The 26942-nt window shown below is 45.7% G+C and overlaps 1 protein-coding gene across 2 annotated transcripts in view; it reads left to right on the top strand.

The window, feature by feature from the left end:
* MICAL3 (microtubule associated monooxygenase, calponin and LIM domain containing 3) overlaps window positions 1–26942 on the top strand; it is a 172517-nt gene that overhangs the window by 121754 nt on the left and 23821 nt on the right. For both annotated transcript variants that reach the window (XM_060245797.1, XM_060245796.1), the window contains 5 exons: window positions 327–2196; window positions 8154–8248; window positions 11870–11920; window positions 18740–18847; window positions 21302–21395. In XM_060245797.1, coding sequence (XP_060101780.1) covers window positions 327–2196; window positions 8154–8248; window positions 11870–11920; window positions 18740–18847; window positions 21302–21395 — 2218 coding nt within the window. The remainder of the gene's footprint in view (window positions 1–326; window positions 2197–8153; window positions 8249–11869; window positions 11921–18739; window positions 18848–21301; window positions 21396–26942) is intronic.

The raw sequence follows: 26942 nt of genomic DNA, 5'->3' as shown, positions 1-26942 counted from the left end.
ATTTTCTGTGGATGGGCCTTGACAGACCTTGAATTCAACAGAAGCTCACAAGAGCACATAAGAACATAAGAGAAGTCATGTTGGATCAGGCCAATGGCCCATCCAGTCCAACACACTGTGTCAACAGCTCCTGAACCTTTCTGATGCCCCGCCCCTCCTGCTCACCAACCTACTTTGTTTATTGAATAGTAGGTGCAGCTGCATAACAATTTCTGGATGAGCTCCACTACCTATTTTTCTACAAAATGACCCTGCCTTGATCAGATAGTTTAAACTTCTAGAACCTACTATATTCCACTGGTGATATTCTGTGTTTGTTTCTGTAGGACTCAAAGGACTCTCTCACAACAATGCCCTGCAAAGTGAGGACTCCAGAAGCCCATTTTTTCCCCGATCCATTCCTCCCTGATCCATTCCCATCCAAAGAGAAGACACAAGAAGATGGCATCCCTGGTGATCAAAAAGTCACAAGCCCCACTGTGCCACTCTCTCCAATACGATCACAGCCGGTTGCGCTTCCTGAGGCTGTCTTGCCAACATCACCCGTGAAATCAAAACCAGCACCTCCCATATTGCCGACACCTCCGTCTGCGACCCCCCTGCCTATATGTTCACAGCCTTTGCCCACTACTGAAGCATCCATTCCATCACCAGTAGAGCCACCGGTGTGTTTTCAACCAGTCCCGGCCTTAACCTCTACTCCTTTGGCCAAACTCGCCCTAAAAACTCAAGACAGTGAAATGGAAAGATTGGAAAGCCCTACCTCAGCCGAAGAAGCCTTGAAACGTAATAACCTTGTGGAGGAGTTCTGGATGAAGAGTGCTGAAATCCGGAGGAGTCTGGGCCTCACCCCTGTGAACAGAGGCAGGGGAACAGAGCCGAGCTTTACCATCTCACCCCTTGCTTCGAGTCCCCTCAAATCATATACTCCTGATGGTATTCCAGAAGATAAAGGAATCCATCTTGTAAAACCTCAGCCAGCCCCAAGGAAGCCAGTCACGTCCAAGTTGGATGAGCAGTTTTCTCTGCTGACACCAAAGTCCCCATCAGAGAGAGAGCTGAAAAATTCAAGTGATGTCAAGAGAGACCTGTCCAGCAGTTCTGGACTCGGACTTCAAGGCAGTTCATCCAACATGCGGACGCTAGCCAGCCAGAGTTTCAACACTTCCGATTCCACCATGCTCACTCCTCCATCCAGCCCCCCTCCTCCTCCGCCTCAAAACGAAGAGCCAGCCACGCTGCGAAGGAAGAGGCATCAGGCGATTTGGCAGAATGAGGCAGAATCTAAGCCAGCTTCTGAGCAAACGCCTCTTCCTCCGCCAGCAATTGAACGCAACCGCCCTGGCCGGGAGCCATCCCAGCCTTCTAGAGAGGAGGTGCGGAAGTCATTCGTGGAAAGCGTGGATGAGATACCATTTGCTGACGATGTCGAGGACACTTACGACGAGAGGACCGAAGACACGAGCCTTCACGAAAAGTACTACACTCCTCCTACCAGCAGGTCAAGACCGGAGAAGCCTCTTCACCTACATTTGGTCAAAGAGAACGGCGGACCACCATCGATGGAAGGAGGAAGCCGACAGAAAAGAGGCCTGCCCCAAGTCTCCATGGAAGCGAAGGAGCTAGCTGAGGAAAGAATGAGAGCTCGGGAGAAATCTGTGAAGAGCCAAGCTTTGCGTGATGCCATGGTCAAGCAGCTATGCAAGATGAAAGATCTGGAGATGGCCAACGCTGCCGCCGCCGCCAAATTCCACAAAGCATCAACGGCGCCCTCAAAGGCCAAACAGCCATTTTCCGAGTCCCCAAGACACGCAAAAGTAGGTGAAGCTCCCACACTGAAACACGAAGCCAGCAGCGAAAGGTTCTTCTCGCCCTTTTCGGATCTCAGCGGCCGTGATGCCTCAGTCACATCTTCAGAAGGTTCCGGAGGGAAGAGCAAGAAAAGGACTTCTCTCTTCTCACCTCGTAAGAATAAGAAGGAGAAGAAGTCCAAGAACGACAGCAGGCTCTCTGACAAATCCAGTAGCGCTGCTGAAGAAGCCACCAAGCCCAAATCACTGTGGAAATCTGTATTCTCTGGCTATAAGAAGGACAAAAAGAAAAAGGCAGATGACAAATCTTGCCCAAGCACACCTTCCAGCGGGGCCACAGTGGATTCTGGGAAACATAAGGCATCTCCAGTGGTTAGAGTGGCAGGTATGGTACCTTTTTCACATTTTGAAGGAAATGCACTGCATCTGAGACTGGCTCATGGGAGGGCAGGGCTTTTGGGGGCAAAACCCCCCAAGGATGAGCATTGCACCTGCAGAATTTTGTTTAAAAAAAATTAAAAATGTAAGATGCATGTGGGGTTTCCAAAATGACCCCGGGCCAAGTCAGGGAAGCTTCAGTCTCATTTTTTTTTTTGTCCAGTCAGGAAAGAAATAGGGTTTTTTTAAATGCAAAATAAAATAATATTGCAAAAAATAAAATAAAAATGCAAAAGAGAGAGAGGGAGATTCCCCCCTCAACTCATGTCGATAAGGAAGCCAGTACAGTGACGAGGGCTGTGGGCAAGGCAGCCATTCCATTAGCAGCTTCCAACTCTCTTATTTCTCTCTCTTTCCCCTGGCATCCCTGCCCCACAGGATTTCCCAGCACCCCACCACCCAAAATTTTCTGGCTACAACCCTGATCTAAGGAGTTCTCTAGTTTTCTACCTTGTGTAGCATGTGTGCAAATATTAGGCAATGCCTCTTTGTTCCCTCACAAGAGATCTGGTGATACCTAGCAGTATCCCTCTGTTTGGCTTCATGCAACACTCCAAAAGCAGGTACAAAGTGCTACCAGTCTCTCACATCACATGAAGCTGCCTTATATCCAATCAGACTAGTGGTTCATCAAGGTCAATATTGTCTACTCAGACCAGGGGTGGCCAGACTGTGGCTCAGGAGCCACCTGGGGCTCTTTCACACATATTGTGTAGGTCTTGAAGCCCCCACAGCCTCATTGGCTGGCTTGTAGAAGGCATTTCTCTCTTTAAATCACTGCATTTTAAGTTAGAGCTGCTTTCTTTCCACTTCTCCCTCCCTTCCCTCTCCCCATCTATTTTCCACCCTCCCTCCCTCCCTTCCTTCCGTCTTGCAGCTCTCAGACATCTGTTTATTCTGTGTGGCTCTTACATTAAGCAAGTGTGGCAACCATTGCCTCAGACTGACAGCAACTCTCCAGCATCTCAGGCGGAGGCCTTTAGAATCACCTGCTGCTTAGTCCTTTTACCTGGAGATGTCAGAAACTGGACCTTGGACATTCTATGTGCTGTGCAGATGGTCTACCCCTAAACCAAGGCCCCCCTCCCCAGACTTTAGCAGTACGTTCTCACTGCGTGGAAATGATAAAGGGAGATGTGTTCAGATTAGCAGGTGATCGTCCCAGTTTGTGTTTTCACTTTTATATGTGATAAGGAAAGAAGACAAAGAGGATGGCTCAAGGCTAAAGTCCTTCCCAATCTCATTGTGCAGTGAAATGATATAATGTGTTTCTACCTGGAGGTTTTGTGGGGAGAAAGGACGTTGATAGTTGTGCGGTCTTTTAGTTGCTGCTGGTCCCTATAGAAGCACCTATAAATGCGCCAGCCTCTGCCAAGCAAAAAGGTGGCTACTGCTTGGGTGCATTGTGAAGATGTTACAGTTCTTTTGCTTTTGAAATCTGGGAAGCGAGCATTTTCAGAAGGTGGATTGGTAGCATTTAAAGCTTTTGAGCTTGACAAGCTGCCTTTGCCTCTGATTCTCAGAGCTGAAATGGACATATAGTTGGTGAAGGAGTCTCTGTTATGAGCCAAATGAAGAAACGGAGAACCCATATCCAGCTATGACACTTTAGTTAGCCCAACATTGAAACTACACTTCCCTTCATCTTAACAGCTGCACTTCTGGCTCCAACAATTGAAACTTGGTTGACTTTTAAAGAAAGATCCATTGATGTTAACAATATATATTGATTTTTCCCCCCCTTGTGTGATAAGAAGCCTCTATATCTTCTAAAGGAAAAATCAGGTACTGTCCTTCATCCCAGTACCAGCTAAGGCATAAGAACGCAAGAGGAGCCCTGCTTGATCAGACCTCTGGTTAAGCGTCCTGTTTCACACTATGTGGAGGTTAAACATCAGGGCACAGAGGCCAAGGACTTCCCCTGACGTTGCCTCCTGGCACTGGTATTCAGAGGTTCACTGCTGCCTCTGAATACGGAGGTTTCTTTAAGTCATCATGGCCAGCAGCTACTGAAGGACTGCGATCAGAGTTCTGTGTGCTCATTGTGTTAAAGATTACCATCCTTCAATAAAACAGGAGAAAGGCAAAATCTTCTCCACTGTGGGTGGTTAATAAGAGAAGGCTTTTTAAAAAAACAAAGCTAGGAAAAAGGTGCATGAAGAGAAAAACCCAAGAGAAGGCAGATTTAAAAAAAAAAAGATTTCCAGTAGTACAGAAGTTTCCTAGAGATTCCAGACTAATTTTGCATCTAGCCTAAGCCCTGCATTAAGTGAGTGATACAAGCCTATGTTTTCTGCCTGTACTTGCAAAGGCTTTTAAAATCTGATTTGAGTTTCTAAAAGTAACTGAAAATAAATATATATTTGGGGTGCTAAGGGCAGCTTCCTCAATTCTGGGGGTGATGGGAGAGGTGATATCACCATGATAAAATAGACCTCTCATCCAAAGCATTATGCACACATATGGAATGAACAAAACTGTCCAGTGACAGCAGCTTTTTCTTACTGCCAAACATTGTCTACAAAAGTCCCAGTGTACGGCCTTGTTTTATGGAGCATAGTTTCATCCCTGGGTGTTGAATATTTCTTCCAAAGCTGTCCATTTTCCTGCCATTCCTAGCCCGAGAGAGAAATCTTTGTTGGTTGCAATCAATGTCTTGATCCATGACTCTTCTTTTTTCCCCCAACTCTGAGTCAAGCTAACTCTTTCAGAGAGTAAATATGCACTGTCTCTCTCATACAGTCAGTTTTGTGTCAGACGTCAGTGGAATCGCTTCCTACATTCTGCTATATTCCTCCAACACATGTGTTTTCAGTTTAAAGTAATACTTGGAAGATCACAGAAATAGAAATTAAAAAGTGGAGTGGGCGTGAGAGCTCTTGCCTAAAGCAAAAAATAACTTTTGTTTCTGTGGATGTTCGGCAAAGTGGTGGCTGCCAGTTTCCAAGAAGTTGGTATCACACAATAGTTTTGTTCTTGTTGGAGACTCACTTTTCAAATCCTTTGTGTTTATGAAGGAGGGAGTTATATACAGACGGGTCTTGCTTGCGCAGTCTCTTGAAAATGTGTTGGATTTGTAGTCTGAGGCACTAAATTGTAGCTTTTCTATCCAGCACAGACTGGATAGGTAGCTGAAGTACACCTGATAGTTTCATTCTGCATGATTCCTGTGATTCATGGCCTTCACCTGCCCCCGCCTGTCCACACTTTGTGGATAAAGTTGATGGAGAAACCAAAGTGAGTCATGCTGTTTTCATGGTCAGGTTTAGGAGTGAGGTAGAGAAAATACTTGCTTTGTGTCTTTCTGCCAGCTGCTGATTTTGTACTGAGATGCTTCAGTGTTGAGATGTTACAGCAGTTTGCCATTTGTACAGCACGGGTTTTCCCTTAAGCTTTCACAATACTTCTTTCCAGCAACTTTCACCATACTTTTTTCCCTTCTTTCTGCCACACCCTTCAAAATCAACCAAAGAGCTCTCTTAATATGATCAACTAGTTAGAACACAAGAAGAGCCCTGGTGGATCAGACCAGTGGTCCATCTAGTCCATCATCCTGTCTCACACAGCGGTCAGCCTGTTCCTCTGGAGAGTCAACAACAGGGCACAGAGGCCAAGGCCTTCCCCTGATGTGGCCTCCTGGCTGTGGGATTCAGAGGGTAACTGCTTCTGAATATGGAAGTTCCCCTTAGTCATCATGACAAGTAGCCATTGATAGATTTATCCTCAAATCTGTCTAATACTCCTTTTAAAGCTGTTGATTCCTATGGCCATCCTCTGGCAGTGTATTCCACATTTTAATCATGCTGTGTGTAAAGTAGTCTTTCCTCTTGTCCATCCTGAACCTACTGCCCATCATCTTCATTGGATGCCCTTGAGTTCTAGTATTTTGGGAGAGGGAGAAAAAGTTCTCTTTGTCAACTGTCTCCACCCCGTGCATAATTTTATACACCTCTATCATGTCCCCCGTTAGTTGTCTCTTTTCTAAACAGAAAAGTCCCAAACTCTTCAGCCTTTCCTCATAAGGAACGTGCTCCAACCCTTCTGTACTTTTTCCAGCTCTGCACTGTCCTTTTTTGGTTCCAATTCCAGTTAATTTTTTTTTCTAGCTTTGGTATAATATTGTTCTAAGAAAAGGACTGAGATGGAGTTCTTGGTTGTTTGCTCCTCAGCTCTTCTTTCTGGGATGGGGGCTTGGACCAAACTCTTGGGTGTCTTGCCATAAGTAGTATATTTTAAAACAATGCTTTTAAAAGATTAGGTTATCGTCTATACTATAAATGCAAGACATTCGACAAGTGGTGGAGGAAGGAAAAGGGGACACTCTTTAGGAACCTCTGGATTGTTTTTAAAAACAAACTCCTAGTAGTCTGCTCAGCTAGTGCCATTTAGTCTGAGAAGCCTTGTATCCTGTCACTACCTAGTGGAAGGTTATATGAAGATATGAAGCTGTCTTATACTGAATCAGATCCTCAGTCCATCAAAGTCAGTATTGTCTACTCAAACTGGCAGCGGCTCTCCAAGGTCTCAAACTGAGGTTTTTCATGCCTATTTGCCTGGACCCTTTCTAGTTGGAGATGCCGGGGATTGAACCTGGGGCCTTCTGCTTATCAAGCAGATGCTCTGCCACTGAGCCAGAGAGAGATGTACAGGAAGGGAGAGGAGAGGATACTGTAACCCTGTTTGCTAATTTTAAAGGTCAAATCAGACAAGAAGAAGAAGAAGAAGATATTGAGTTTATATCCCGCTCTCCACTCCGAAGGGTCTCAGAGCTGCTCACAATCTCCTTTACCTTCCTCCCCCACAACAGACACCTTGTGAGGTGGGTGGGGCTGGAGAGGGCTCTCACAGCAGCTGCCCTTTCAAGGACAACCTCTGCCAGAGCTATGGCTGACCCAAGGACATGCTAGCCGGTGCAAGTGGAGGAGTGGGGAATCAAACCCGGTTCTCCCAGATAAGAGTCCGCACACTTAACCACTATACCAAACTGGCTCTCCAGACAAGATGCAAGAATATCCACAACCAAAGCATCTCATTATTTTTAAAAGGTAGACTGCAACCAGCATATCTGGATCAGTGCTTCTGTGCAAATGGCTTGCATGGTTTTGCCAACTGAAGCAGACAGACGCTGTCCTTCCCAGACTGATCGTAGCCCCAGAAAGTATTTTTAAAAGGCAATTATGCTTTCTTTGCCTGCCCCCCCCCTTTCAGCACTCAGTAACATCCGGGGGAAGGGGCCAGTTTCACTGGGGGTTGAGCTCAATGCCACAGGCTTGATCTGATTTGGGGATCTTCATGGCTACAATTTAACGTAAAAAAAGAAACAAACACCGAGGAGATCTGATTGTGAATCTTCCAGTATCGCATCTGGCTTGGCGTTTCCAAACTGAAAGAAGTTGTGCTCCTCAGCCTTTGAAAGAAGAGTGTAAAAAAAGGACTTGGCTAAAAAGCAGAATGTTGACCAAGTGTCAGGACACTGCCCCAGTAGAAAAGGGCATTGTGCTTCAGTTGCTGCACAAGCAGAGGGCAGCGTGGTACTGTTCCCATTTGGTGTAGTGGTTCAAGTGTGTGGACTCTTATCTGGGAGAACCGGGTTTGATTCCCCACTCCTCCACTTACAGCTGCTGTGATGGCCTTGGGTTAGCCATAGCAGAGGTTGTCCTTGAAAGGGCAGCTGCTTTGAGAGCCCTCTCAGCCCCACCCACCTCACAGGGTGTCTGTTGTGGGGGGGGGGGATATAGGAGATTGTAAGCCACTCTGAGTCTCTGATTCAGAGAGAAGGGCAGGGTATAAATCTACAGTCTTCTCCTTCCAGACAAAAAAGTGCCGAGGAAGACAGATTGTCTCACTACACTGAAGCGTCTCTTCCCCGGCTTTGCCATCTGATTGGTGTCTCCTTCCCTCTAGATTTGCAGCTGCGTCGGCACTTAAGCTTCTCAGAAGATTCTGACCTCTCCAACGATGACGTCTTGGAACGCTCTTCGCAGAAATCCAAGCGAGAGGTAAGGTTAAATGGGGTGAAGAAATGTGCTCCTTCAAAGGCAGGAAGGTCCCCCCAGTCTTAATAGCTAAGAACGTGGTTAATTTTGATGTTTTTGCTTCTGTGTTACTAGGCTGAAACCTGGAGGTCAGCACAGAAGGTCAATTCCGGCTAAGACAGAATCTCCTGCCCCCACAGCGTGTAAAAACCATGCTGTGCTGTTGCTTGTTATATGGACAGCAACCCAGATTGACAGGTCGTTGGGTGGAATATTAGGCTAGTTAGATTAGTGTTCTAGTTCTGCCATAACCTGTGAATTCTCTAGATGGTTTTGAGCAAGTAACTCTCTCTTGGGGTGCCTTCAGATTGGGAAGGGGAATAGATTTTTTAAAAAATAGGAGATCGTTTTTGTATATCTTGTATGTTGTGGTTTAGTGATTGTAAGTGGCTTTGGGCAATTTTACTGAAAAGCACAATGGGAAATGTTTTAAATCTTCAGCAATGTTTGTGCTTGGAACAATTCAAGATTAACTTTTTCGTATCTTTGCCTCCACGCACACATTTTTAAACTGGTTCATGATAAAGGTCAATGAAGGGGTAAAAACTAGTCTGTTGGCAAAAACATAGGTGCTTTTGAAGTACTGTTCCACATTCTCTGGAACCTTGGATACCCTTTTTAAAATGGCACCTATCTGTCAGCTTCAGTTATTCAATCTGTAAAATGGGAGTAGCAGCAACATATTTCACCATGTTGAGAACGTTGTGAGGAATGTTGTCCGCTGCAAGCTGACCCTTGGAACGCAAGTTGGGAGGTCTTCCTAAGCATATGAAAACCATTGAGTTCTGACATTTTTGAAGAGGGCAGTGACCTAGCAAAGGAGTGTGGGCGTATCTCATGCCCAGGGATGGAATTCTAGCAGGAACTCCTTTGCATATTAGGCCACCCACCCCTGATTTAGCCAGTCCTCTAGGTTCTTTTTGTAAGCCCTTGGAGGTCTGGCTACATCGGGGTGGGTGACCTAATATGCAAAGGAGCTCCTGCTAGAATTCCATCCCTGCTCACACCCACCATCTGAATTTCTGTCTCTGGTTTGCATATCTGTAGCCTCATTGAATTGTTGTTTTTTTTAACGCTGAATCTCTTCCTGCTTCTCACATGCTTGCCTTCAGGTTGTTCATGGCAGGTACCGTGTTGCATCTGCAATGCAAAGGCAGGAGGAGGTACCTGGGGGACATTGGAGGAGATGTTCTGGGAAGGGCCAGTACTGAGGAGATGATGGGTTCTTGATCAGTCACGCTGCAGTCTTCGTTATGTTGCTGCTCAGAGCCTTGGAGCTGCCCTCAAGATTCACACTGCCACTTAAAACAAACCATTTCACCCAAGTTTAACAAGACCAGCTCCATGAACTATGGTGAACGAGCAGGATAGTTTCCTTTCCAAAGAGCCACTGCATGGTGGTGATTCTGCTGCTCTACAGTCAGCACAGCGAAGACTTCATAGTTGGAAGGGACCTCCAGGGTCATCTAGTCCAAACCCCTTCAAAATGCAGAAAACTCACAAATTCCTCCCCCCTAAATTCACAGGATCTTCATTGCTGTCAGATGGCCATCTAGCCTCTGTTTAAAAACCTCCAAGGAAGGAGAGCCCACCACCTCCCGAGGAAGCCTGTTCCACTGAGGAACCGCTCTGACGGTCAGGAAGTTCTTCCTAATGTTGAGCCGGAAACTCTTGATTTAATTTCAACCCATTGGTTCTGGTCCTACCTTCCGGGGCCACAGAAAACAATTCCCCATCCTCCTCTATAGGACAGCCCTTCAAGTACTTGAAGATGGTGATCAGATCACCTCTCAGCCACCTCCTCTCCAGGCTAAACATCCCCAGCTCCTTCCAGTCTTCATAGGACTTGGTCTCCAGACCCCTCACCATCTTCATCATCTCAGGTGATTTGCCCCAGGTTCAAAGCTGCTGGGAAGTGGCGGGGGGGGGGGGGGGCGGGGACAGAGTTCTTTCTGCTTTCCAACAGTGCCATGATGCTTTCTTGTACAACCAGGGATCTCCTTGCCTTCTGTAATCTCTCCCAAACATGATCTGCTGTGCTATTTTGGGAAAGACCAGAGGCATGCCTTCTGGCTGGCTGTTGTGTGGGCAGGACAGTCCAGCTTTTCACTCTGCTCCATTGTCCATGTCAGCAGGTCATGGAAACAGAAATGACAGTGGATTGGTGGTCTGATTTTGTTGCTAATCGTGAATCAGAGAGCAGGATTCTGGGTTATATTTCCCAAGCTAGTTGTCTCTATTTTCTTCCCTATGCCACGTGACTGATCCTGAACCCATCAGACCCTGCAACGCATCTGATAGTCTTCCTGTTGTGACACCCTGAACCCCCTTGCCCCACTTAACGTGACTTAAAGGAATTGTTGTGGTTAGCTCCTTCAGTCTGCCTGACTCATCGCACTAGAAGCCGCTTCTAGATAAACGCTTGTGAAGTTCCTTGTGGGTTTGGGTGTTCCTAGGATCTCTCAGCTGTGTGTGTAACGCGGTGGTAGTGATGCACTGATTTGAGACGCTACTTAGCAAACCCCTCAAAAGACGTGTTTCCTTCTTTGGTGACTCGTAGAAAATGAGATTTTAATAGAAATGCCTCATTTTGTTTTTGCTTCTTATTTGTGGTTATTGTTTTATACTTTCACACAAACTTGAATGTACTGCAAAATTAGCAAGGGGCACACATTGCGGCTCTAGGCTGTCTGTGCTTTGTGATTCCATAAGCCAGGCCATGCATTTGCAAAACGTGGTGTTGGTCATAAAGTCCAGCATCCTGAAAAATCACTTTTTTAAAAGTCCAATTTGTAGCCTTTAAAATTTAACAGAAGGGGAATGCAGAACAGGCTATCGAAGTGTTAGGAGCAGGGCTCAGGGTTAAGAAGCAAATGTGAAGATAAATTTTTCACATAATTTTTATCAGTACAAGTAATATAGCAGTAGTGGCCACCTGCAACTCTATGTATCTGTGTGTACAAAAGCTCAGTGTTGAGGAGGATAGACGGTTTAAAGTGTGACCCAACTTACTTGAGCAGGTTGGTGTTCCCTTTCAGTTCTTTGATGAAATCAGCATCTGGCCCCTAATAGGTAAAATTGGCCTAATGTTGACCTGACCGATTTGCACAATCCCATGCTGAACGAGTCCCATCCCCATGTTGCTTTTTTTGCAGTCCCTGACAGAGACTGCAAGGTGGGAGGGAAAGGGTCAAGCAAACCACAGCACATGCCTAAAGTTCATCTTAGTGGGTTCAGGTTGTGCTGGACCGATCCAGTCTAGTACTGCACTTGCCAAATCTCAGAATGTGCCTAGTCAAAGTCTCCCCAAAATAGGGAGACTTCCCCAAATGGGAGTTGCTACGTGGAACCTTGTTGGAGCCACCATTCATATTTTAGCAATCAGGTTCCGCTATGCATTTTCAGATTCTGCAGGATTCGCCCGCCTACATAGTTCCATGTTGCATTTCAAGCAGCCTTTGTGTTATTACTGTGCATTTTGTGTTTCAGTATTTAACTGATTTTTTGCTCCATTTCATGTGTGTTGTGTCTTCCCCACTCCCGCCTTTGCTATTCCTCCCCCTTCCTCCTCGCCCCCTTTTAAAGTCGATTTACGTACCACACGCCTTGGCATTCAAGAGATCATACGCGTCAAAGGTAGTGTCTCCATTCTCATTGATGGGCCATGGTTGCATGCGTTCCCGTTATTAACCTGCCAGAACCATAGTCTGCACCCCCATCTCCCTGCCTTCACGTGTACTAACAGCTCCTAACTCTGCATGTATGAAACCTTTAACAGGTACAGATCACCTAGCCATCTAGAAGGAAACACCAAATCCCATCTATTCCTGTCAGCTTGAAATGCATGCAATATATGCATCAGGGGTCCGGCAACTAGAATCTTAGTTGTGTCTTCAGAACCACTTGGGGTTGGATTTTTTTTTTCTTTTACAGTTATGTTTTCAAGGGCTATTTGCTAGGTGTTTACATTCCACTCTTATGCCGATGTGTTGGTGTGAACTCAAATGTATCTGTGGGACAGCTGGTTTAAACAAACACATTACAATCTATAGACAGATAATAGTAGTTCACTGCAAGCATGTGTACATAGGGGTTTTGGGGGGGGGGGGAAGAAGGGTAAGAAAACTTGCATGTAAAATCTCTGTTTGCTCTTGCAAATCTCCAAATCACATCACTGATTCTGAGCTCTTGATAAACCCCAAATTGTAATCCACGTTTGTTTTATGAAGCTTGCGCTGATTTAAATAAGGAATTCTAATTCTTTGCGAGTTATGAGAGGCTCGTAACAGAATTCTTAGTACATATTTACTAGAGTAAAACACTGGATGACTTTCAAAACATGAGGTTCCTGCACTGGCTAGCTCATAAAAGAAATTTGCACATGAAACTGCCTTGTACTGAGATCCAAGTAGTCAGCCGTGTTGGTCTGAAGTAGTAGAACAAAATAGGAGTCAAGTCGCACCTTTAAGACCAACTTGGTTTTATTTAGAACGTAAGCTTTCGTGTGCTCTCTAAGCACACTTCATCAGACGAGAAATCCGGTACAGTGAGCAAAGCTGAATCAGACCTTTGAATCATCACAGCCAGTATTGTCTACTCAGACTGACAACAGCTCTCCAGGATCATAGCTAGAGGTCTTTCCCAACATCAGCTGCCTGGTCCTTTTAACTGGAGATGCCAGGGGTTGAACCTGGGACCTTCTGCATGCAAAGCAGAGACTCTTCCATTAAGCCATTGCCCCTTCTCATATTTTCACACTACAGTGAACGTTATTCTCCTGTGACAAAACACTTGTCTTCACGGAGGAATTAGGATCTTCACACATGAAAGTGTAACACCAGCCCATAGTCACATGTTTCGACAAGTCCTGAGAAGAAGTCAGGCAGCTTACTCATTTGCCTTTTTGATAGCCATTACGCTTCCTTTATGCATTTTCCTGCCGAATGGTGATGTTAATATACCAGCTGAACTGGATCGCAAGAAGAATTTAAAAGACACAGGCTCAGTGGAACACTAAAATTGTTTCTGGTGGTGTGGCAGCTTCTGAGTCTAGTTACCTGGTGATAACCATAATGGCGTTCTTTCTCCTCCCTCCCCTTTTTAGGATCCAGCTAACTGAAGTGCCTTCTATAGTGGCATGAAGGCTTTGCAATTTCATCGTTGGAGGGTGCCTATAAATAGTCTTATATGCTTGTGGGAGTGCTCTCTGTGTTAGATTTTTATAGATACATCAGAAAACATAACACACACCTATCTATTTTCAGCATTAACAAGTGAATTCCTAAATTTAAAAAAGGGGGGAGATCTCTTTAGTTCACACTTATCTTGGAATTAGTTGTATGCATTGTTTCAACATTGATCTTCTGTGCAGTCCCACATGAGCAGGCCTGCCATCAGATAGGTCTTTATAGCTAGAATCCTCCAGGGGGTGCTGTGTCCTAGAGCCAGAAGCTTGTACCCACCCAAGGACCACATGCTCCTGAGCAGCAGCAACTCCCTACCCTCAGTTCCTCTTTTGCCACTGAAGGAGAAAGTTGTGTTTTTGGAGTCTCCAGCTGCAGCTGAGAGGACTTTTTGTTTAGAGTTGTTGAAGCTATGTCAGCTTCTGAATGCCTTCCATGGCTCAGAGGTCCCTTTTCAAAGAAGTGTTCCTGATGTGGAGCGAAGATGACCCAGGCTGATGAACACGACCTTTGTCTGTTCTGTTTGGTTGAAGGGGATAGTTTCTCCACATATAAGGCCTGCCTACACTTCATCCCTAAAGCTCAGGGGAGTAGGGTGTCAACACTTAGAGAAAGTGGGAGAAAGCCCTTGAAGCCTCATCCAAGTTGGCCCCAGACAGAGCTCCCAATTCTGTCTTTGGAATTGATGCATTTGGCTCTGCTTTCCAGATCTATGTCCCAGTGGATCCGATCTTGGTTGCATTCCCCTTGGGCTCATCACACCTCTCTTGAAGGCTAGAGGCAGGACAAAGGAAAAGCTTAATTGGCTCCCAAGCAGAACACTCCCATCTGCACTCCTGAGGCAATGCCACCCTTGCAAGAAAAGCCCAGGACCCCATCTTCGGATCTGTGATCTCCATTTGTTTCTATCTCAGATGGAGATGGGGATGGTGGCTTACCACATAGCCAAGTTCTGCATGTCTGATCCAGAACAAATGGCCATGGTTCCATGGTCTCAGCCCCAACCACCTATGCAGAAGAAGATAAGAAACTGGGTTTATACCCCTCCCTTCACTACCTGAAGGAGTCTCAGAGTGGCTTACAATCTCCTTTCCTTTCCCCTTGCCATAACAGACATAACATATGAGGTAGGTGGGGCTGAGAGAGCTCTCCAAGAACTGCTTGTGAGCAGAACAGCTCTGAAAGAGTTATGACTGACCCAAGGTCCCTCGAGCAGTTGCATGTGGCCTTCACATCTTTACATAATGTCTTTGGGATATTTGGAGGAATGGGGCAAGAACTTCACAAGCCCCAGGGATGGGAGCTTACCAGTCTCTCAAGATAGACATCATTACCTTGGAGCACAAACCCAAAGATAAGATTCTGAGTTGACTCTCTTCATAGTCTCTCAGGATTATTGCATTCCTGGGCCTTGAGGACCTCACACAGGAACTGTGGCATCAACTATATGCTTCATTACAATCTGAACTGCCTCAACCTGATGGCTTGGAGGCTTCAGACAGAGACCTAATATTTTCTAAGGAGGTTAATGGCATTCTCCTACAGTCATGCAACCCTAACGGTAGGAAATCCTATATGTATAAGTGAAAGCAATTTTCCTTCTGGTGTAGTGAGAAGGACATGTCATCAGGTGATGCCCCTTTGCAAGTCATATTTGATTATTTGCTAAACCTGAAAGCTAAGGGCTCAGCCTTTTCTTCTTTGAAGGTTCACCTGGCTCTTGATATCACAAAGGAGTTGAGAGAGGATCAGTTTTCTCCCATCATTTGTCTAAGAGTCAGAGTCCAGAGTCAATGTCAGTCCAAAGTCAGGGCTCTAGAAGTCAGGCAAGGCAGGGTCAATCAGTCCAGAGTCATTCAGAAAAGCAAGCAGATCCAAAGCTGGTCCAGATCCAAAGCTGATTCAAAGGTCACTGGAACAAGACAAAGATAGGAACTGTGGTTGCAGCATTCACCAGGTAGTCAGTCACTTGTTGCTTCCATATTAAGCAGTGTCTCTTGCCCTGCTTTTATAGGCATCTCATGGAAGGTTTTTCTTGCAGCCAACAGTTTGGGAGTAACCCTGCAGCTACTCATCATCAGCAAGCAGCTAGCATTGGGTCGGGAGACGTGCTTTGTCGTCTCTCCTGGAGCTCCATTCTAAGTCTTTGTCTCCAGCACTCAAAGGGTTTGGGTGAAACTGGAGGACTGGTAATGACCACCTGGGTTTCATCAGTTGGAACTAGGCTAGAAGGTGCTAGAGGCTCTGCATCAGCTGTTGGCTAGGAGCTTTGACAAGCCTACAGTTCATCTTCTTCCTTGTCAGCTTCTGCTGATTAGGAACAAGATTTCTTCCCTCCTGAGGATTCCTCCTCTCCTGACAGACCCACAACACCTTAGTGCCCCAATGGCCACTACCTGCTGTATTAACACAGTTAATGCTGTAGCCCAGGGGCGGCCGACAGTAGCTCTCCAGATGTTTTTGCCTACAACTTCCATCAGCCCCAGCCAGCATGGCCAATGGCTGGAGCTGATGGGAGTTGTAGGCAAAAAACATCTTGAGAGCGACCGTTGGCCACCCCTGCTCTAACCTTTTGAACCCCTTGCTTCTTTGGCAGAACTTTCTATGAAGGTGTGTTTCTCAGTAGCTGTTACCTCAGCCAGGAGGGTGAGTGAACTAGCAGCTCTTCAGATAGATCTCCCATTTTTGAAATTATTTTCTAAAAAATAATCCTTCACCCTAGTTTTAGGTTGCCTCCTATGGTAGTTTCTAGGTTCCATTTATTTATCAGTTTAATTATTTTATTGGGTTTATATCATGCCCTATCCCGAAACAGACTCAGGGTAGCTTACAATGATATCCCAAGGCATTGTTTTGCCAGTATTTTTTCCTGCACCGTTCCTGAGAATGAGCACACATTGCATTCTTAGATGTTAGGAGGACCCTATTATTTTACCTCAAGAGAACCCTGGATTTTTTGCAGGGATAGAGCCCTGTTTGTTTGTTTTAGTGGTCCTAAGAGAGGTAGGAAAGCACAGTCTCAAACTGTCCCAGTGAATTGTCAGGATCATTAGAGAGTGTTATAATAGGGCCAGATTGCCATGCCTGTTGAACATTCATGCCCATCCAACTAGGACAATAGCTTCTTCTGCAGCTTTCCTGGATGTAGTGCCTTTGATGGAGATCTGTAGAGTTGCCACCTGGTCATTTGCAGATATGTCTGTATCAATGTTCTCTCTAAGCTGTGGAGTCTTGGAAGCAAAAATTCTACTTTGTGAGCTATTGGCATTAAAGTTGTGATGTACTTCATAAATTAGGTTGCTCTGGAGCCATTTTTCTTGAGCTAAGACAAAAATGTGTGAGCCTGCTTCGGCAGGCAGGGCGGGATACAAATCAAATAAAATAAATAAAATATTCTTCAGATTTGCAGGCAAGACGTGGGGCTCAAATGGGCAAGGCAGATCTTCAGCAAATGAAGTGAGGAGAGCATGCCCCACAGCCTGTTGGGTAGCTTGCTAGAATCCCCATGTGAGACTGCACAGAAGATCGATGATGAAAACAAAGTTGCACTTACCTGTAACTATTGTTCATTGAGTGTCTTCTGTGCAGGCATATGAATCTTTCCTTGACCCACTGCACGCTCTGGCTTCAACAGTGCTAGAGGTACTGAGGGTAGGGGATGCTGGTGTGCAGGAGCAAGTGTTTCCTGGGTGGAAACAGACATCCGGCTCTATGCACAGCGCCCCCCGGAGACTTCTGGCTGTAAAGACCTATCTGATGGCAGGTCTGCTCATGTGCAGTGCCTATGTGTGCCTGCACAGAAGATACTCAATGAACAATAGAGACAGGTAGGTGCAACTTTGTTTTATTCTGACAAGACGTCTTCAGACACATGCTGCAAAAGTGTAGCCAAGCTACAGAATCAGCAGGCCCATGTGATGCATCCACACCTGGAGTAAATAATTTAAGACTGCTGTGTAGAGGACTGCATGTTTTCCTAAATTAGATGTTCCCTGAAATGTTAACAATGTCAGGCAGAAGAGTTTCAGCCTTGCCTTTTCCCTTCCATTCTAGTCTGCTGTGCTGATAACTGATTTTTTTTCATGTGGAGGATCATTCAGATATTGACTCTCCCATTTGTAATCTGAAGTAAGAGCACAGCAGTCAAACGGGCAGGCCTTGAATTCAGCAGGAGCTCATGGGAGCACAGCTCCTGAACCTTTCTGAGGGTTCCCCCTCCTTCTCCCCACCTACCTTGTCCATTAAATAATAGGTGCAGCTGCATAACAATCCCTGGATTAGGAGAGCGGGCAGCCAGCCAGCCTCCAGGGGCTTTGCCACACCCCCAGCAGCCCTCATTAACCCCTGGAGAAGCCCAAGCCACTCTTTCTCCACTTCTTGTGTGATTTTGGGTGGCAGGTGGCTTGCTGGCCTTTTGACTAGGGGGGGCGGTCAGCCAAAGAGAGCCCCAGATGAGCGAGGCCTCTGCTTGTGCTAGCTGGATCTCTAGCCAGCCCAAGCAGGCCTCGCTCGCTCAGGGCTCTCCTTTCTTGTGTCAGGTTGCTGATGGCTGGTGGGAGGGGCAGCATATGCTAATGAGCTCCACCACCTATTTTTCTACAAAACAACCCCTGCAAATGGGTCTTTGCTGAACATTTATTTCAGTTCTCAGTTGTATTGCATATGCAGGTTGAGTGGATCTGTGCACAGGTTAACACATGAGCCATTGAATCTCAGGCTTGTGCACAGTGTTGGTACTGTTAGACCAGAGCATCACTACGCGCTGTTCTTTGCACATATTTACTTAGCCATACTTGACATACTTTGGTCATGAGAACGAGTCCCCAGAGCACACTGATGTATTACTAAGGTTAACAAACACCAAGGGATGTGTTTTTAATAAGTTAAAAGAAATCCACCCATGTTCTGTATTGAGGACTCACTGATAAAGGCATCGATGAGCAGATGCAGTCATAGCCAGAAGCACAATATAAAGTCACTCGCTTTGCACCCTTTTCACACTTTGAAGAAGCGAGCAGACTCACAAAAGCTCATGCTCTGCCATCAATGTTGTTAGTCTTTACGGTGCTACTGGACTCTCGCTCTTTTCTGTTTGCACCCCAGTTCACACCTCTGCCTTTATGTCTCCGTTTCCCACAAGGTGTAATTCCTGCAGAGTTAGCACATGTATGGTTGGGCGGCTTAGCTGGGAGACCTGACAAGTAGCGCAGCATGCGAGGAAGCAAGGGTCATGTAATGATGTGCTGAAACGGATTTCTTTTTGTTACTGCAGAAGGTGTACACGGAGGACGAGCTTAATGCCAAACTGACCAGGCGAGTACAGAAAGCTGCCCGCCGTCAAGCCAAGCAGGAGGAGCTGAAGAGATTGCACAGGGCCCAGGTACGTCAGGGCATTTTCTTCCAATCTTCCAGGAAACATCTTCTGCAGTTTGCATTGGAAAAGCTAGTCATATTCCTATCTGCATTGGGCAGACTATATAGTCCTGCTTTGTGTTTTGGTTCTGATGTTTCAGGAGGCTTTTAAAAATTTTGCTTAAGTATTTATTTGATGCAATAAAAATAGATGTAATAACAAGAATATACATAATAGGTATAAGGCCAACATGTCTGCCTGAACCATAAGAGCTCTGTGAAGTGAAGAACTCTGTTCCTCGCATTTTACTGCAAGTTCTTTCTCCTTACCACCAAAGTTCCTTCTAAACTTTGGAGTCTTGTGAGCAAAAATTCTACTTTGTGAGCTACTGGCATTAAATATAATAATAATAATAATTTTTTATTTCTATCCCACCCTCCCCACCGGAGCAGGCTCAGGGTGGCTCACAACATAAAATACACATTACATCAATTATACTTATAAAAACATAGTTAAAACGATTACAAATTATTAAAATTAGCATAACAATAAGGCGTTAACAATAAAGCGTTATAAACAGGTTATCAGTGAGTTTCAAAGAATAAAAGCATTTTCAGCAGCCTCTAGCTTTGTCACTAGTTTTGTCACTAGTTGAAGGCCATCTTGAAAAGGTGGGTCTTACAGGCCCTACGGAATCCATCTAAACATCGTAGGGCCCTCACCTCCTCAGGGAGTTGATTCCACAGTAGTGGAGCGGTGATAGAGAAGGCCCGGTCCCGGGTGGCCTTCAGTCTGGCCTCCCTTGGCCCAGGGATATTCAACTGGTTTTTCCCGGATGACCTCAGTGCCCTCTGGGGCTCATATGGGGAAAGACGGTCCCTCAGGTAGGTAGGTCCTCGGCCTTATAGGGCTTTAAAGGTGTGAGCTACTGCATAAATTAGTTTGCTCTGGGGCCATTTTTCCTGAACTAAGACAAAAATGTGTGAGTCAGTGTGCAGACTCTTATCTGGGAGAACCGGGTTTGATTCCCCACTTCTCCACTTGCAGCTACTGGAATGGCCTTGGGTCAGCTATAGCTCTTAGGAGTTGTCCTTGACAGGGCAGCTTCTGGGAGAGCTCTCTTAGCCCCACCCACCTCACAGGGTGTCTGTTGTGGGGGAGGAAGAGAAAGGAGATTGTGAGCCGCTCTGAGATTCGGAGTGGAGGGTGGGATATAAATCCAATATCGTCGTCTTCTTAAAAATTGTGAGCTACCTCACACTAACTCAGTTTAGAGGGAACACTGCTTATAACCCTCAACCGTAATGGATCTAATCTGGATGTCTTCTGTGTTTTGTTGGTTGGCCATTAGTTTCACCGACATGTACATCTTTTTTGCTTTCACCAGCTAGTCATGAATTTTGGGACCATTTGGGGCATTTCAGTTCCTAGCAGTCTGGCACCAATGTTTCTGCATAGTTAACTGTACCTTTTACTCGTTGTATGGTGAGATACATGTTATATGGTCTGTGAGATGAGATCTTGCAAAAATCAGAAGCTAGAGTTTGTGTGTTTGGAGGATTCACTCAAAGTGGGCTGGACACCATGCAAGTCAGTAACATTTTGCTTATCTTTTTTTCCCCATTTCTTCCACCTGTTCCTAAACCAGGGTTTAACAGGATCCCTGCATCTTTGCCTCCCTGCCTCTCTTTCCAAGTCCTAATATATACTTGCCAATAACAGGAATCATTCTCTTACTGTTGCTAAGAGTTCTACACTTGTGAAGGTTATCTACAACAGAGTAGCAAGTGCCAGGAGAAAATAGCACACATATATGTAGCAAGTGTGGAGGTTTTCTTGAAATCAGAAGAAAAAAATAGTTGGTTTTTATACCTGGTTTTTCTCCACTTTAAGACATCTCAAAGTGGCTTACAATGGCCTTCCTTCCCCCTGCCCACAACAGACACTCTGTGAGGTAGGTGGGGCTGAGAGAGTTCCAAGAGAACTGTGACTGGCCCAAGGTCACCCAGCAGCCTTCATGTGGAGGAAGAAGAAGAGTAAGGTTTTTTTATGCCCCATTTTTCTCTACCATAAGGAATCTCAAAGTAGCTTACAATCACCTTCCTTTCCTCTCAGGCACTTTGTGAGGTAGGTTGGGGCTGAGAGACCTCTGAGAGAGTGGCCCAAGGTCAACCGTCAGGCTTCATGTGGGGAGGTGGGGAACCAAACCCGCATCTCCAGATTAGAGTCCACCACTCTTAACCATGACACCCTGCTAACATCCTACCAGTTTTATTTATTTATTTATTTATTTATTTATTGGATTTATATCCCGCACTCCCCGCTGAAGCAGGCTCAGAGCAGCTTGCAGGCCGATGGCAGTGTAAAAAAAATACATTATAAAACAATAAAACCATAAAAAAATTGAACATATAATAGGTGCAATTGGACATCTGCAGAATATGGGGATCTATGCTCATATTTGTGCCTCTGCTTCCACAGATTATCCAACGGCAACTAGAGCAGGTAGAAGAAAAACAGAGGCAACTGGAAGAGAGGGGAGTTGCTGTGGAGAAGGCCCTTAGGGGTGAAGCAGGTACCTTCCGACATTTTGTGTGGTTTTTTTCTTTTGCTTATTACATTTTGTTACAAAAGTTGTGTATTTATCTATAAACCCAGAACTCATCTGAACTGCAGGGTTTTGTTTTTTGTTTTTTTAAATTGATCAGTGTGTTCATTAAAATTCACTCTTCCCTTTCTCTATCATCCTTTGGGCCCCTCTTGCCAGTGAACCATGTATCGCAGCAGGTTTCCCCCCAGCATTTGATTTGCATGGACCACTTGCCATGTCAGCTCCAGAGCAAAATTTTTGCCTGGTTACTAGTTGTATCTTTGCCAAAGGTTTGTAGCACAGCTCATGAACTCCTTGATTCTGTTGATATTCACTGAAGGTGATAAAACTGGTCCTAGCAGGGGTGCCCCCCTGCCTCCATTCCCAAGGAAGCTCCAAGGGGGGGGGGGTCGGGATGAAATGGATCCGCTCTTTGGTTTTATTCATTATATTGGTGATTGACATTAGCACCCTTACAAGGGACCATCACAGAACAGTGCCAGCAGGTACCATGTGTTCTTTGCACAGTCCCGCGTATCCAACAGTCCTTTTCACCGAGATACGCAGAGCAGAAATTTGTAACGGTGTGTGAAACGATTTTCATCATCTCCTGCCATAAGCTGTGTATCCTGGGTGGCTAGACTTAATCAATGGTGTTCAGAATTAATGTAAACGAAGAGGCCTTAGACATTTTGTCTCGTGCAGGGCTGCTGATAAAATTAAATAGCATCCATGTGCCTGGTTCTCTTCCCATTTTACTGTAACCCGTATTGAAGTTTGCCATGGAAACAGGTGTCACCGTGCTTGTTTCCCCATCTTTTTTTCCCATTGTGGTCACTTTCATTGGTAGGGGAAATTCACAATCCATCCACATTGGGTTCTGTCAAACAAGAAAAAGAAGAGAACTAGACTCTGGGATGCATTTTTCAGTGGCAGCAGCATCTGGTTTTGCTCTCTTCCACATTGTAAGAGTGTACTTTAATAATGTTTTTCTAATGATGCTCTCAAAAGCCTCTCCTTCCTTTAGAGATAAGTAAAGGCATGCACAAGGTATGACTGTCTTGCAGCCCTTAGTCTGTATTGATCCATGTATTCATACAGTTAATTGTTAATTCAGCCTCTGGTATTCAGAAGGAGCTATGGGTCCCCCCCCATATGAACTACCTTTAAGTTGGGAAGCATAATGTGACTAAAATAGCTTCCCCTAAAAGTCTCGGAAGTCTTTTCCTATTTTATGTGGCGCATTGGAAATTCCTGTGGGGACTGGATAGAATTCTCAATAGCCAGTCGATATCATCTCATTGCTACTGCAGGATCAGTACATTAAGAACAAATGTTATATAAATAACAATAAAGTTACAGTATACTTAATTCATTCCCCGAGCCTCCTGGCAGGTAACAGCTTGTCTCAAGATACATTTAGCAATAAGAGAATCAACACTGAACAAATGGAATGCAACCCGCTTTCTAACCACGGACTACCAGATGCCACCCCAGTGATACCAGTCAATCTGTGAGAGTCCAATTCTGGTCAGGCTGAGATGCTCACTCCCCTCTCCACGCCTTATCAAGTGCTGAAATAGATGTGCACACGCACACCATGGCTATTTCGGCATTAGAAAAGCTGCAGAGGCCGAGGACAAAGGTGCTGTACTAGTTTGGTGTAGTGGTTAAGTGTGCAGACTCTTATCTGGGAGAACCGGGTTTGATTCCCTACTCCTCCACATGCACCTGCTGGAATGGCCTTGGGTCAGCCATAGCTCTGGCAGAGGTTGTCCTTGAAAGGGCAGCTGCTGTGAGAGCCCTCTCAACCCCACCCACCTCACAGGGTGTCTGTTGTGGGGGGAGAAGATATAGGAGATTGTAAACCACTCTGAGTCTCTGATTCAGAGAAAAGGGCGAGGTATAAATCTGCAGTCTTCTACTGCTAATACTACAGGCCTGATCAGGATCTGGCCCTTGTTGTGGCATTTTGAAATGACTCTAAAATGGCAGCATCATCCTTGTGGTGGGTACACCATCACTTCTGCTTTGGCCCTCGGAGAAGGCTTTACTGACCTCTGGAAATATGTTGAGGCTTCGATAACTTCTATTGAGTAGGAGTGGCATAAATGCGGACAACTAAAGTGATCTCAGCTGAACTTGGAAGGCTCGTGTGTGAAAACAACTGTGTGGAACTTGACCCATTTGAGGTTTAGAGTTCACAAGGGGAGGGGCTCAGTGGAAGAGCCTCTGCTCTATATGCAGAAGGTCCAGGTTCGATCCCCACCATCTCCAGTTAAAAAGACCCAGGCAGTACGTGAAGCAGAACACCCTCTGAGTAGACGGTATTGGCCTTAATGGACCAATGGTTTGATTCAGTATAAGGCAGCTTCGTATGTGAGAACCAGCACCATTCTGTTTAATGTGTGTGTGTTCTTGGTAGCCTGTCCTTGTCAAGAGCCTGTTCCCTTTTCAAGGGAAACCCAGCTGAAGCTAAAACAGACCTTGTTTACTGGACAGTGGAGATAGCACCCTAGCATCTGACTATCCAGACATACAGGGTATTTTGAAGGTGGGAGGAGGGGTGGGTCTGGCCGTAGGCTCTGATTAACGTGGTTTGGGGAGGATTTCAGAGCAATTCTCACTGTGAAAGAGGATCAGCTTTCTTGGAAGGTAAAAAGAGTCCTGTTGACTTTGTGACTACTAAATGGAATTACTAGCTCACCAGTGTCCCATGATATCACTGGAGCTGGGTGATATGTACTCTAGGCCAATTCTGAGAACACCTTTGCAACTGCATTAGCCAGGTGAAGGACAAGCAAAGATGTATGCAAACACATATATTGGCCTTTTAAATAACAATAATGCAAGGTTAGCCACTCACATGTACAACTGCCGGCTTCCATTCCTTGTTTCGTTTTTTAAATAAATGAGGCTTAAGAGCTCATTCTCCTTTTCTAAAACTAGAACAAAAGTCTTCTGAATTTTCTGTGTTAAAAAAAGGCAGACAAAGCTCCCGGTCTGCTTTCTTAAATTTCTCTGCAGAGACAGGGAGACAGAGAGAAGCTCCTCTCTGTACCAAAAGGGACAGAGGGGTGAGCATCTCTCTGGAAGAGTTTTCATCTGTCAGTTGTTGTATGGTGATGAGGACTAAATAGATCAGAAACCACTGTCAAATCATCTGTTCATCTCTCTCAGAATCGCCAAACAATAATATTTTGTCATAATTTGAGTGCTCACCTAATCAACTTCTTTTCCTGGTTCTGTTTACCCTTCTCTAGCATCCTTGTCAGTGATGCTACCTGAGGTTGAAGAGCTTTACTGATAATTGGAGTCTCCTGCCTCAATGGTAGCACATTAGCAAGTCCAGGATAATTAAGAATGTCTGTGGATAACTTGTGGGTCAAGGTTGAAAAGACTGGGGGAGGGGACAGAACTTGGATTTTTCTCCAAGGACCTTGTAATCATTTCTGCTTGTGAGTATTGGAATTGTTTTTGAAGTCCTAATTTTGAATTCCTAAACATTTAGCAGTACCAAGGAAACCTCAGATTTCAGGATTCTGATGGGAAACGATCTCAGCTTAGGAAAGAATCTCATTCCCTCAGCAAGATGGAATCCCAGATTTTTGTCTGTTTCTTTTGCCATGCTTTTAGTATTGTTGGTCATTTTTAATGTCTTTTACTCATTCATTCAAACCATTTATATCCTGTCCTTCTGCAAAAACTCCTGTGGATGGCTTATGATAAATCTAAATGACAGAACATATATCAAAACAGAATTAATAAAAATTAATAATACATTAAAGTTAGCAAAAAAACCCCAACCTGCAACCCCACAAAAGACTTAAAACAACTACAGTGTCCCGCCCAGCCCGGGCAGGGACTGCGCGGAGGAGACCCCCCGGCGCCTGCCAGCCGCTCCAAGCCCCCGGCATCGCCCCAAGAGCCCCCCCCACCTCTCCAAGCCCCTGTGGAGGCCCCACCCCTCACCTCGACTGACGGGGCGAAAGCAGCCACCCGAGCGACGCCTCCCAGACGGCGAGCCCGGCTTCGAGTCCGTGAGGTCTGGCCGGGGCAAGACGCCGGAGAGCAAGAGGGAGAGCCATTCAGCTCGTCGCAGCACGAGACGCTCCCTTGCAGCACGCCGCTGAGGGCTGGGACGCCTGAGGCACGCCCAGTCAGCCCGGCCCCGACGCACCTCTCCTGGGCGTCTGGGGCTTTGAAGGGGGGAGGAGCCAGAGAGGGGCAGGTCCTGGGAGGGGGGAGGATGGGTCGGGAAGCATAAAAGGAGGGAGGGAGGAGGTCGCTGAGGAGAGCTGGCTGATGCGCAAAGAGGCTGCCTCGCGAGAGAGAGGGACAGGAGCCATAGCACAGCCAGGAGGGAACGGGGGCCTGCGGTGAAGTAACCCAGTGCCCACCCCCCTGTTTCTGAGACCTCCGGGGAACGCCCCAGAGTGCCCGGGTGGGGCAACGGCGACGCCGGGGGACCGGGAGGGGCACCAAAGACCTGACATACAGTAACAATATCCAACAGCACTAAAAAGCAGAACTGTTAAAACCAAAGACAAACAAAAAAACCCCATGGAATAAAATCATAGAATCATAAAATAATAAGAGTTGGAAGGGATCTCCAAGGTCATCTAGTCCAACCCCCTGCACAATGCAGGAAAATAGTTCACTTTGGGCAGGGAAGTTTCTCTCTATATTCTCGTATGACCTCCAGTTAATGTTCTTGCCTCCTGCACTAGTTCCAGAATCAGTCAGTCAAACAACAACCATCAGTCAAAGGGTCAACAGCTAACAGTGGTCCAAATCCTACCACTCCACTCAGCCTTCCTCTTGTGAAAGAGCCACTTAAGCAGGAAGGCTCCTTAGGTGGGAAGAAGGCTTCAGACTTCATCACACAGAGTGGTAGGATGCAGATCGGTGTATGCAGATAAAGTGAGACTTGTTAACGCTGAGGGAAAAGGCCCACCCACCTATTATCTCCCCGCCCCGCACAACTGGTCTTTTTTCAGTTGCTGCCAAGCGGGCTCCTGGTGTGTTCACATGACTTGATCATCTCATCAAAGGCTGTTTTCTGCATATATATTGTGTTCCACTTTCAGATGCTCTATAACTTGAGGCCAAATGCATACGTGTCTCTCCTACCTTAAATAGTTACGGTGAAGTAAACATTAATGCACATCCAGTTGTAATGCATGCACAGCGTACGTGCATTTTACCTAGTAGCATTTTACGTAGTATTTGTATAGGAAATATACAAATGCTAAAAAAACATTTCCATGACTCTGCATACTAACCCACAGCCCACTTTCTCTATATTTAGGACTGCTTGCCATTCCTTACTCTTGTCTGATGAAGTGTGCTTAGAACACACGAAAGCTTACATTCTGAATAAAACTTTGTTGCTCTTAAAGGTGCCACTTGACTCCTGCTTTATCTAGAGATGGTTCAAGACATTTTGGAACCTAAGGCAGAGAATCAATGTGGCACTTCCCATAGTAGTAAAAACAGTGGTGGTAGAAAATGCCACGAGTCACAGTTGAC

This window comes from Heteronotia binoei, chromosome 8 (assembly GCF_032191835.1).
Source record: "Heteronotia binoei isolate CCM8104 ecotype False Entrance Well chromosome 8, APGP_CSIRO_Hbin_v1, whole genome shotgun sequence".
Taxonomy (NCBI): Eukaryota; Metazoa; Chordata; class Lepidosauria; order Squamata; family Gekkonidae; genus Heteronotia; species Heteronotia binoei.
This window is presented reverse-complemented; position numbering and strand designations above follow the sequence as displayed.